The sequence below is a fragment of the Bufo gargarizans genome, chromosome 1 (assembly GCF_014858855.1).
Source record: "Bufo gargarizans isolate SCDJY-AF-19 chromosome 1, ASM1485885v1, whole genome shotgun sequence".
Taxonomy (NCBI): Eukaryota; Metazoa; Chordata; class Amphibia; order Anura; family Bufonidae; genus Bufo; species Bufo gargarizans.
The window spans coordinates 504,831,711-504,845,272 of NC_058080.1; the positions used below are offsets into that span (position 1 = coordinate 504,831,711).

At 43.1% G+C, this 13,562-nt stretch overlaps 1 protein-coding gene across 6 annotated transcripts in view; it reads left to right on the forward strand.

Moving 5' to 3' along the window:
- The window catches only part of PLA2G4C (phospholipase A2 group IVC), a 193,384-nt gene that overhangs the window by 127,611 nt on the left and 52,211 nt on the right, over positions 1-13,562 (forward strand). For all 6 annotated transcript variants that reach the window (XM_044275078.1, XM_044275064.1, XM_044275089.1 and 3 more), the window contains 4 exons: positions 6,327-6,441; positions 7,114-7,259; positions 10,270-10,468; positions 11,386-11,494. In XM_044275078.1, the coding sequence (XP_044131013.1) occupies positions 6,327-6,441; positions 7,114-7,259; positions 10,270-10,468; positions 11,386-11,494 (569 nt within the window). The remainder of the gene's footprint in view (positions 1-6,326; positions 6,442-7,113; positions 7,260-10,269; positions 10,469-11,385; positions 11,495-13,562) is intronic.

Here is a 13,562-nt window from a genome sequence, read left to right on the forward strand (position 1 = left end):
GGTGACAGGTATGGGTTTAGTGACAGAATTAGACTTGGAAATACACAGTAGCGGGTGTGTGTGAAGTTATTCTGAATGACCCTATGTGCACCTTCAATATTATATACCCTTTTTGGGATAGATTTCAAATAGCTCTGATATAGCAGGAACCACTAAATTATGAAATTGCTAAATTGGGAATTGTACTTCAACCCAGAACAAAAAATGTGCTTTGACGGGCACTAAATAACTTTCCCAGCTACAACAGGACAACGGTAACGAGAGATTTAGAGGGATTTAAATTTGAGGCCTAGTATTTAGGCGCTGGGTGACAGGTATGGGTTTAGTGACAGAATTAGACTTGGAAATACACAGTAGCGGGTGTGTGTGAAGTTATTCTGAATGACCCTATGTGCACCTTCAATATTATATACCCTTTTAGGGATAGATTTCAAATAGCTCTGATATAGCAGAAACCACTAAATTATGAAATTGCTAAATTGGGAATTGTACTTCAACCCAGAACAAAAAATGTGCTTTGACGGGCACTAAATAACTTTCCCAGCTACAACAGGACAACGGTAACGAGAGATTTAGAGGGATTTAAATTTGAGGCCTAGTATTTAGGCGCTGGGTGACAGGTATGGGTTTAGTGACAGAATTAGACTTGGAAATACACAGTAGCGGGTGTGTGTGAAGTTATTCTGAATGACCCTATGTGCACCTTCAATATTATATACCCTTTTTGGGATAGATTTCAAATAGCTCTGATATAGCAGGAACCACTAAATTATGAAATTGCTAAATTGGGAATTGTACTTCAACCCAGAACAAAAAATGTGCTTTGACGGACACTAAATATCTTGCCCAGCAACAACAGTACAGCGGTGGGTAACGAGAGATTTAGAGGGAATTAAATTTGAGGCCTAGTATTTAGGCGCTGGGTCACCGGTATGGATTTAGTGACAGAATTAGACTTGGAAATACACAGTAGCGGGTGTGTGTGAAGTTATTCTGAATGACCCTATGTGCACCTTCAATATTATATACCCTTTTTGGGATAGATTTCAAATAGCTCTGATATAGCAGGAACCACTAAATTATGAAATTGCTAAATTGGGAATTGTACTTCAACCCAGAACAAAAAATGTGCTTTGACGGGCACTAAATAACTTTCCCAGCTACAACAGGACAACGGTAACGAGAGATTTAGAGGGATTTAAATTTGAGGCCTAGTATTTAGGCGCTGGGTGACAGGTATGGGTTTAGTGACAGAATTAGACTTGGAAATACACAGTAGCGGGTGTGTGTGAAGTTATTCTGAATGACCCTATGTGCACCTTCAATATTATATACCCTTTTTGGGATAGATTTCAAATAGCTCTGATATAGCAGGAACCACTAAATTATGAAATTGCTAAATTGGGAATTGTACTTCAACCCAGAACAAAAAATGTGCTTTGACGGGCACTAAATAACTTTCCCAGCTACAACAGGACAACGGTAACGAGAGATTTAGAGGGATTTAAATTTGAGGCCTAGTATTTAGGCGCTGGGTGACAGGTATGGGTTTAGTGACAGAATTAGACTTGGAAATACACAGTAGCGGGTGTGTGTGAAGTTATTCTGAATGACCCTATGTGCACCTTCAATATTATATACCCTTTTAGGGATAGATTTCAAATAGCTCTGATATAGCAGGAACCACTAAATTATGAAATTGCTAAATTGGGAATTGTACTTCAACCCAGAACAAAAAATGTGCTTTGACGGGCACTAAATAACTTTCCCAGCTACAACAGGACAACGGTAACGAGAGATTTAGAGGGATTTAAATTTGAGGCCTAGTATTTAGGCGCTGGGTGACAGGTATGGGTTTAGTGACAGAATTAGACTTGGAAATACACAGTAGCGGGTGTGTGTGAAGTTATTCTGAATGACCCTATGTGCACCTTCAATATTATATACCCTTTTTGGGATAGATTTCAAATAGCTCTGATATAGCAGGAACCACTAAATTATGAAATTGCTAAATTGGGAATTGTACTTCAACCCAGAACAAAAAATGTGCTTTGACGGGCACTAAATAACTTTCCCAGCTACAACAGGACAACGGTAACGAGAGATTTAGAGGGATTTAAATTTGAGGCCTAGTATTTAGGCGCTGGGTGACAGGTATGGGTTTAGTGACAGAATTAGACTTGGAAATACACAGTAGCGGGTGTGTGTGAAGTTATTCTGAATGACCCTATGTGCACCTTCAATATTATATACCCTTTTTGGGATAGATTTCAAATAGCTCTGATATAGCAGGAACCACTAAATTATGAAATTGCTAAATTGGGAATTGTATTTCAACCCAGAACAAGAAATGTGCTTGAACGGACACTAAATAACTCGCCCAGCTACAGCACTAGGGACAGATTTAGCTGGATATAAATTTGAGGCCTAGTATTTAGGCGCTGGGTGACCGGTATGGATTTAGTGACAGAATTAGACTGGGATATGGCCAAAAAATGAACAGACTATTGCTGGTTAAATGCACTTGGTGTGACAGCTTCACCCTGATGTAGGCTTTAGCCAAAAAACAACCACACCATTGAGGGTTAAATGCACTTGGTGACAGGCGCAGCTTGCCCCTGATTTTGTATATGGCCAAAAAATGAACAGACTATTGCTGGTTAAATGCACTTGGTGTGACAGCTTCACCCTGATGTAGGCTTTAGCCAAAAAACAACCACACCATTGAGGGTTAAATGCACTTGGTGACAGGCGCAGCTTGCCCCTGATTTTGTATATGGCCAAAAAATGAACAGACTATTGCTGGTTAAATGCACTTGGTGTGACAGCTTCACCCTGATGTAGGCTTTAGCCAAAAAACAACCACACCATTGAGGGTTAAATGCACTTGGTGACAGGCGCAGCTTGCCCCTGATTTTGTATATGGCCAAAAAATGAACAGACTATTGCTGGTTAAATGCACTTGGTGTGACAGCTTCACCCTGATGTAGGCTTTAGCCAAAAAACAACCACACCATTGAGGGTTAAATGCACTTGGTCGCAGCTTGTGCTGGCGCACCACAAGACACAAAATGGCCGCCGATCACCCCAGAAAAATGAGACTGACAAACGGTCTGTGCAGCCTAAAAACAGTGAGCAATTGAGTATCAGCAGCTCAATGGTCCACAGCTGCAGATCGATCAGTTAATCAAGTCCTTTGGAGGAGTTAATCTGCCTAATCTCGCCCTACTGTCGCAGCCGCAACCTCTCCCTACGCTAATCAGAGCAGAGTGACGGGCGGCGCTATGTGACTCCAGCTTAAATAGAGGCTGGGTCACATGGTGCTCTGGCCAATCACAGCCATGCCAATAGTAGGCATGGCTGTGATGGCCTCTTGGGGCAAGTAGTATGACGCTTGTTGATTGGCTGCTTTGCAGCCTTTCAAAAAGCGCCAAGAAAGCGTCACAAAAGCGCGAAGAAAGCGACGAACACCGAACCCGAACCCGGACTTTTACGAAAATGTCCGGGTTCGGGTCCGTGTCACGGACACCCCAAAATTCGGTACGAACCCGAACTATACAGTTCGAGTTCGCTCATCCCTAGTCATGAGGCAATTCTCTCTGCAAAAGTCACTCCAACCATTTATTTGCTTCGCTTGCCAATCAATGGTGGGGTTATGTTTAGTGAGCCAGGGCAGCCCCAACACCAGAGGGGTGGGCAAACCGCTAAGGACGAAACATGACACATCCTCAACATGAGCATCACTCACAATTAAACGGATATTGTGAACTATGCCCTTTAATGATTTCTGAGAAAGTGGAGCGGAATCGATAGCAAAAACAGGAATATCCTTTCTCAAAGCGCACACCTGGAAACCATGAGTTATCGCAAAGTGATTATCAATGAGATTGACCGCTGCTCCACTATCCACAAAAATCTCACAAAAAATGTTCTTGCTCTCTAGCGCCACCCTAGCCGGCAGGACAAAACGGGAACTACAAGCAAACGGAAAACCTTCAATCTCCGCCTCAACCCTGCCAATAGTAACAGACGGAACATTTTTCAAAGATTTTTTCCTCTTTGTTTCTTTATTATACCCAGAGAACTGCCTGAATCTCCTAGAGGGACAAATATTTGCCAAATGATTAATACCTCCACAACAAAAACAAACCCTCCCATGCGGGCTGAATCTTCTATTGTCAGAAGCAATCAACCCCAGCTGCATGGGCTCCTGCTCAGAAGGGGCTGACAGCGACTGAGACCCCTGCGCAGAGAATGGGACCGCTGCACAGTCCTGGGACCGAGTATGACAGGAAGGAGAGATCTCTCCTCTCTCTCTAAGACGCCTGTCAATACGAACGGCCTGAGACATAGCAGAGTCCAAAGAAATAGGCCTTTCATGAAAGGCAAATGCATCTTTCAATCCCTCTGAAAGACCATGGCAAAATTGACTTCGGAGTGCAGCATCATTCCAACCAGTATCAGCTGCCCATCTCCGAAATTCTGAGCAGTATATTTCTGCGGATTGTTTACCCTGGCATAGGAGACGTAGTCTAGACTCCGCCAGAGCAATACGATCCGGATCATCATATATCTGACCCAGGGCTAAAAATAATTCATCCACTGAACGGAGGGGCCGTGCCCCCTCCGGCAGCGAAAAGGCCCAGGACTGAGCGTTACCCCTGAGCAGCGATATAATGATCCCCACCCTCCGTTCCTCATCACCAGAAGAATGGGGAAGAAGGCGAAAATGGAGTTTGCAAGCCTCTCTAAAACGCACAAAATTCTCACTACCCCCGGAGAACGTATCCGGGAGCGAGATCTTAGGCTCAGAACAAACTCCATGAACGCCAGCTGAACCGGTCACTTGAAGCTGAGAAAAAGTCCTGCGGAGATCAGCTACCTCCAATGAAAGACCCTGAAGGCGTTCAGCCAAAAGTGAAACCGGATCCATGCTTGAGACGGTTATGGCGGCTTATAATGTCACGGACGGTGTACAGGAAACAAGGCAAAACAACATGCATAAATGACTCGCTGGATCCAGAAGCTAAGGAACAAAAGGGAGACCCCTGTAGAAGACCTGGGACTTTCCCTGGCTGCTCAGCCTATGCATAGATCCGAATGGTGGAGGTATGCATATCCACGTACCTTGACTATATAACCCCTGAGCACCCTACAATAGTGAGGGGACACGACCACCAGCTCCCTACACCAGACACGGAGGGAGTCAGGGTCACCTGGGATCCAGCAAACAGAAAATAACAGATAACAGTATAACACTTAACTTTGTAGAGGAGAGGAGAACCAGATGGGCATGCACACATACTCCAGAAAGAAATATAAGCCACCCAGAAAAGCCTTCTGGGGAAGAATTTAAAGGGAAGCAATTAGTCCAACACATAACAGCTGAGAGAGGCTAACGAGAGGAGGAGCTGAATACCACAACACAGAAACTCAAGGAGGAGGTTCTGAAAGGCCTCTGTCAGAGCTTCTCAGCTGTCTGGTTGTGACACATCCAGTATGGTTTTACGGCCTTGACCCTTACGCACAGAGATTGTTCCAGATTCTCTGAATCTTCGGATGATGTTATGCACAGTTCATGATGATAGATGCAAAGTCTTTGCAATTTTTCGCTGGGTAACACCTTTCTGATATTGCTCCACTATCTTTCTGCGGAACATTGTGGGAATTGGTGATCCTCTACCCATCTTGGCTTCTGAGAGACACTGCCACTCTGAGAAGCTCTTTTTATAACCAATCATGTTGCCAATTGACCTAATTAGTGTTAATTGGTCTTCCAGTTCTTCGTTATGCTCAAATTTACTTTTTTCCAGCCTCTTATTGCTACTTGTCCCAACTTTTTGGGGATTTGTTGACACAGTGAAATTTTGAATCAACGTATTTTTCCTTTAAAATTATACATTTACTCGGATTAAACGTTTGATCTGTCATCTACGTTCTATTACAAATAAAATATTGACATTTGCCATCTCCACATCATTGCATTCAGTTTTTATTCACGATTTGTATACATTTACTTCTGGCCTGATTCTTCAAACTGCCTTTCATCTGCACTGATCCCTAGGGAGCAACGGCCTGTGGTAGACACTAGGACACAACACCTCACCAGGTCAACTACTACTCTCATCCTTTGCACTGGCTTCTTGTCATTTTATGTGGAAGAGATTAGCCCTATTGATGCGAGTGAAAAAAAAAAAAACTGAATGCACATGGAAGCTATCTGATTATCAAGGATCGGGCTGAAATCCCATGTGCATGATGGTCTTGTGCATGAAGCCTATGTGTAATGGCAATTTTGTGATCTATGTTTTCTTTTTATTTTTTAGTGCTACACAAGTTCCAGAGGCTCTTTTAAGGTCGGAAGGAGAATTGACATCTATTAAAGCTAGGCAGAAAAAAGTGCGGGAAGCACTTAAAAAATTTAATGTTATTATCCCAGAGGTAATTATGTGTCTTAGCATCTAATAGATGTCCTAATTGAAAGAGATCATTTTTTTAAGAGATATCTTCCGAATTAAAGAGGACCTTTCACCGATTATGACACTGTGAACTAAGTATACAGACATGGAGAGCGGCGCCCGGGGAGCTCACTGCACTTACTATTATCCCCGGTCGCCGCTCCGTTCTCCTGCTATGCCCTCCGGTATCTCCGCTCACTAAGTTATGGTAGGCGGAGTCTGCCCTTGTTCTGCTGTAGCGCTGGCCAATCGCATTGCAGAGCTCACAGCCAGGGAGAAAATAACCTTCCAGGCTGTGAGCTCTGCGCTGCGATTGGCCAGCGCTACAGCATATCAAGGGCAGACTCCGCCTACCCTAACTTAGTGACTGAAATCTCCGCCTACTATAACTTAGTGAGGGGAGATACCGGAGGGCATAGCAGGAGAACGGAGCGGCGCCCAGGGATAATAGTAAGTGCAGTGAGATCCCCGGGCTCCGCTCTACATGTCTGTATTCTTAGTACACAGTGTCCTAATCGGCGAAAGGTCCTCTTTAACTCTAGCTCTGTATGGATTTCTGGATTTAGCCACTGACTAAAGACAAATGTAAACCAAATTTGTATCTTATTTTATTTATTTTTTGTACCATTTTTTAAAATTCCTGCTTTTGCTGTAGGATAAAGAGCCTCCTGTAATTGCTGTTTTGGGATCTGGTGGTGGACTTCGTGCCATGGTTGGTTTTCTTGGTGTCCTTGGTGAACTGGCCAGAGAAGGTCTTCTGGATGTTATTACATATATTTGTGGCATCTCTGGATCAACCTGGTAAATTATTTCACATTCAACTAATGTGCAATATATAGAAAAAGACCAAAGTGTTAATCCCCCTTCCTTTGTTTTAACCATTTTAATGGCATTTTTGGTGGGATTTTTTTAATTAGTGCTAACTTTTGTGTGTATTTTTGATGAAAAGCCTATGGAGAAAAATGCCAGAAGCAGCATCGTTCCTAGTGTGCTATGTTGTCATAAAAAATTCCATAAATTCAGAAAAAAAGCCACAAGCCATAACACTGTGTATGAAACCTTTACAATATTTTACTATAGACTTAGGCTACTTTCACACTAGTGTTTTTACTGGATCTGGCAGGGTTCAGCAAAAATGCTTCTGTTACTGATAATACAACCATCTGCATACGTTATGAACGGATCCGGTTGTATTATCTTTAACATACCCAAGACGGATCCGTCATGAACTCCATTGAAAGTCAAAGGGGGATGGATCGGTTTTCTATTATGTGAGATTGTGTCTTGCTCCGCATACCAGGACAGAAAGCAAACTGCAGCATGTTGCGGTTTGCTCTCCGGTATGACAACGGAAAGGAATGCATTTTGGAGCATTCTGTTCTGTTCAGTTATGTTTTGTCCCTATTGACAATGAATGGGGACAAAACAGAAGCGTTTTTTTTCCAGTATTGAAAATATTAACGCTAGTGTGAAAGTAGCCTTAAAGGATAACTGTCACATTTTGACCCTAATTTCTATTTTCATATATGTAGTTACTAATAACATGATATTCCAGAATCAGTTACTATTAGACTGACTTACCCCATATTTAATAAGATTCAGCCCTTAGCAACCAGTCTGCATAAAACTGCAATTTCACTATTCAGTTAAGATGGCCGCCACTGCCCTCACCCTGAGGCTAATCCCGCCTGCCCTCACTAGCCAGTAACAATAGCCCAAAAGTGTCAGTAACCAAAGCCCTCCCCCCTAAAGTGTTAATCTCCTGCAGCACAAAGGGGTCCTCTTACCACATGTTGCTTTCATTTATACACTGAGCAGATGGCAGATCTCCCTTCCCTGTTGTGCGCTGCTTCAACTCTACTTCTCCAGCTCTGCTAAGTGAGGGAGCGTCTGCCAAGTGCAGGGACAGGGAGAAGTGCACACAGCCCAGGCACTGTTATCAGCTGCTGGGGAGGACCTGGTTTTAATCATTTACACACAGTCCCTGGCTGTCAGTAATCTGACCTTGCACGCTGCATGCTCCGTCTATTTCCGTTGTTTTCCGTTAATTCCACATTTTTGTTCCCTGTACTGCCTACTTTTACCTGTGCTTAAAATATGGTTGCTAGGCATGGTCGGATAGACGGACTTAGTTGTCAGAACTTCGCAGACGGGGAAGGGTGAGTACGGGGCTGCGGGGGCTGTCGGGGGGGCTCTCTCCCTCTCCATCGGGGGGCTGCAAAGGCCGATGGGAGAGGGAGGGAGCCCCTTGACCCTGACAGTTAACCTTTTCCATACCACGGTCCGTACGGCTGCACATCTGCACAGATGTCAGCCGTTTATACCAGGGTGTCAGCAATGTGCTGGCACCCTGGTATAACCCACTAGAAGCCAACAAATTTTCAAGGGGAAACGCCCCCACCACCTGCGACACCCCCCCTGCACCACCCGCCGGCATCAAATCGTGCAGGGGTGCCGGGGGGTGCAAAATCTTGATTTTAGGCACTCTAAAGTTTCTTATCCCCGCGGTCCCTCAGAAACTGCAAAAAGCGGAATTGACCTGCGGTTTGCTGCGATCGCCGACACGGGGGGGGGGGGTCACATGCCCCCCTCTGGCGTTGTGACAGAATGCCGGCTGAATCATTTCAGCCGGCATCCTGTTCAGATTAACCCCTGGGGCGCCGGAATGCCTATTTAAAGTTAGGACGTACCGGTACGTCCTGTGTCCTTAAGGGGTTAAAGTAACATTGGTTATGTAAATATTTTTGTGCCTTTTCTGTGATATTTTAGTAATTTTTTTTCTTTGTTTACATTTTTTATACCCTGGAATATGTATTAAAAAATAGAAAAATGGTCTGTTTCAAATATTTTTTTTCTTCGATTTTTATAAGTATGACACAAAGTACAAGTGAAATTCCTGTAGGATCGGACAGTTGGATTTCAAGGGTGTCCGACAGCGGCATAATCTTCCCTCTTCCTATTTAGCGCACATGTACAGTCAGTCAAGCGATCATGTGTATGGTTGGGTCAGAATAAATAACTGTCAGATGAATGAGTATCCAGACAGCTGCTATCTGGCCAGCTTCATCTTAAAGGCTATGTACACCTTTGGTGGCATTTTTTTATTATTATTATTGCATTGCACTCATTTTGAGCTAAAAATATTTTTTTATAATGGTCTTTATTAAAAATGATGAGCAATTTTCTCTGCACAGCTTTCAGTTTATCTACTAGCGGGATCTATATTTTCTCTCTACTCCATCAGACAGGGAGCTGACGGGCTCCTTATCTCTGCTCTCTGACCTTATAAACACTTATTATAGATCAGTTCTTATCTTACTGATAAGAATATGGCTTAAATAAGTGTTTATGACCCTTTTAGTAATTTAGAAATAAGGGTTATTAGATGACTGGCACAAAGTGAAAGTACCAGTCAGTTAGAAAAACAGTTAACCCTTTGTGACAGAACGGCTCAATATTTTTTATAAATACCAATTGAAAAAATTATTTTTAGCCCAAAATGTGTAAAATTCAATCATTGAAAAAAAAAAATTGCCTTTAACTCTTCTGTCTAAACATTCAAGTGAACAGGGCTGTGTTGTAGATGAAAAGTCATCCTGAAGCACAATCTGAAAAATGTTCTAAAACTTCCGGCTGACTCTGCTGTGAATTTTAAATTTTTTAGTTCACCGATGATCCTTCTGTGGCACCTACAAAAGGGAGTAGGGTATATGTCACAGTTATTTTTATACAGAAAATATATTTTAGATTTACAAAATGCAATATGATATTACAATACATTAACAATTTATGCCTTTTATTTTATATTTAGGGCTATGTCATCCCTGTATAATAATGAAAAGTGGTCATCATGCATGGTTGAGATGGAGCATCAGATAATTGAGCGTCTATTAAATCCCTCAATGAACTTGGAAAAAATGTGGGGAAAGCTAAAACAGAGTTTTTCTGAAGAAATGTTTTCACTGACTGATTTTTGGGCATACGTGTTTGTTCATAAAGTCATTAGTGACGTAAGTAACATACACTGACACTATACAATATGTTCTACTGTATTTATGTGTTCTACACATGATATACATACACACAGCGTCATTTCATTAGGGTGGGGACAAGATGAGCATTTATTTTAGGTAAGTCAGCTTAAGGCCTCTTTCACACTACCATTTTTTTTTTCCGGTTTTTGCGTTCCGTATACGGTCCGTATACGGAACCATTCATTTCAATGGTTCCGCAAAAAAAACTGAATGTGTTCCGTATGCATTCCGTTTCCGTATTTCCGTTTTTCCGTTCCGTTGAAAGATAGAACATGTCCTATTATTGCAAGCAAATCACGGTCCGTGGCTCCATTCAAGTCAATGGGTCCGCAAAAAAAACGGAACACATACGGAAATGCATCCGTATGTCTTCCGTTTCCGTTCCGTTTTTTCTGAACCATCTATTAAAAATGTTATGCCCAGCCCAATTTTTTCTATGTAATTACTGTATACTGTATATGCCATACGGAAAAACGGAACGGAACAACGGAACAGAAACGGAACCACAACGGAAGCAAAAAAAACGAAACAACGGATCCGTGAAAAACGGACCGCAAAACCGCGAAATGGACATACTGTAGTGTGAAAGAGGCCTAAGGCTGAATGTTTTGTACTAATTAGACCAGGCAGTGAAACCTTTTCCTTGTTTCTGATCTGTATTTTCTTATACCCTCACCTACTGTGTCCTTAACCATCTTGGATGGAGAACACCACCATGCCTTCCACAGTGCAATAGATCAGGCAAATTGAATGCCAACATGCCCCATTTTCCCCCCAACTTCTGCTGTTAGAGGATGATTAGGAGTCCTCCATACACATGTGGAAGCTAATTTGTAGGGTGAGGTTATCTATTGTTACTAAATTCTATTTATCCTCTGGTTTTGATTCTGCAGATTAATGAAAAAACATTGTCCAATCATCGGACATCGTGTGAGATTGGAGAAAATCCTTATCCTGTCTATGCTGCTGTAGAAAAGGACTCTTTAAATAAATTTCAGCCAGGTGAGGTTGGTAACTAGGTTAGGTAACTTTGAGAACAAAATGGAAACAGGTGATAAAATGCCAAATTGTCCCTTTTACAGCTCAAAGAGCTGACTATGTTTGATAAGACCCACTACACATCAATTACAGTATATGCAGGGGCATAATTAATAATCACAGGGTCATAGAAGACAATACAATTCCTTCAGCCTATTAACCACACGGAACATCTGCCATATAGACATTATGATGACCAGCAGTTATAGGTAGATAGGATGGTGCGGCACTCTTGTCATGGTTATGTGGGTGCTGGATTCCTAGCCCTCAAAAGTTTTACTATAGAAACTTCAGCATTCCAATGAATATGGTGATATCAAGGTGTATTTTTTTTTTTTTTGTAAAGCAACTCAAAGTGAAAGTGTGACATTTCAGTCAACATGGAAGATGTGTTGAGCTGGTCGACATGTGTATCCACACCATCGGTTTTGCTCAGCAAAACCGATGGTGTGGATACACATGTCTACCAGCTCAACACATCTTCCATATTTTCTCCTAATTCTCTACTGGCAACCTGTGTTTGAAAAAGGTCAGAGTTGACCGAAACGTCACACTTTCACTTTGAGTTGCCTTGCATAAGAAACAAAAATTAAATACACCTTGATATCACCATATTCCTTGAAGTGCTGAAGTTTCTATATTGAGAACAGCAGTTATAGTCATCATGGGGTTCTAGCTGTACAGTCAAAAAGAAGAGAGAATTCACTCAACTACTGTATTCTGTTCATCTGTTCAGTACCAACAGCCTGTGTGTGCTGATACATTGGTAGAATACAGGTGGCTGTAAAGGTGGAAAATTGTATTAGCACAAAGCTACTGGCTGCATAAAGAGTGACCTGCTGCTGGCACCCAGGGCAAGTATTGCACCCCCTAACCTTCAGACACTCTCACTTTTATTAACCCATGCCCCAAATGCTCCAGCCGTGCATGGTGTGGGATCAGCGGATGATGCTTCTACATACACTCATTGCACTCCGCTGACATACTATTGCAAAGGAATTCCAAATCCCCATTTAGGCTCCATGCACCCAACCAGTCCAAACCAGTAGTACAAATTAAATTATCAGTGGGGCTGGGGTCTGGGATCTAAATAGGTATGGCTTTGTAAGCCGTGTACCGGGGTGGGCTCCCCAGGATACAGTGAAGTCAAGCCATCGAAACGAGGAAAGCAACCCCAACACCAGCTTTTCCCAAAACAGAATTTTACTTAGATGTGGCAATAAATACAACCATAAATGCTGGGAACATACTATTAATTTACATACACCCAGCCCGAAGGCTGAGACTCTTGTGCTGAACAGCACGGCGCCCTCTGCTGGATGCAGAGAGAAAGTGCAGTAATTTACCTACTGGTGGGTACAACTAAACTGCCACACCTTACCTGTTATTACCCAAAAAACAAGAACCACTGTATGGGTGTGTGGTACGGGCTAGCCTGCAGTGCAGCACAACAGCTTACAATCTTACCAAGCTCTACAGTATTCCCCCTCCCATAACTAGTCCTGTAGAATGTGCTTGAGTATTCCTCCTGAGCAAAAACGCCAGCCTGGCTTAAGTTTCTGAGAATTTTATCAGCTCTCCAATGTGAAATGTCACTTTAAGTTACAGGGTCCTTGTAATGAACAGTAGTAATACTAGTGGCCTGACACAAACAGAACCCCTAACTAACTACAGGCCTGGTCTCAGTCTCTAGTTGCCAACACTGTAATGAGGTGCGTGCACGGGCTTACCGACCCGAGTCTGCTTTGCATCAGCTGGTGACTCTGAACAGAACAAATGTCTCTCCTACAAGCATGCCGTCCTGCAGTGTATGCAGTGGCGGATCCAGGGGGGGGGCAACGGGGCAATTGCCCCCCCCCGAGCTGGCGGCGGGCGGCGGCGGCGGCAGCGGGGCACAGGGAGATGAGCGCTTCCATTGTGGAAGCGCTCATCTCCAGTCATCTGTATCGCCGTCCTCAGGACAGCGATACAGATGCCTGCCTGTGCTGCGGCAGGGAAGGGAGAGGCGTGTCCCTTTCCCTTCCTCTGATAG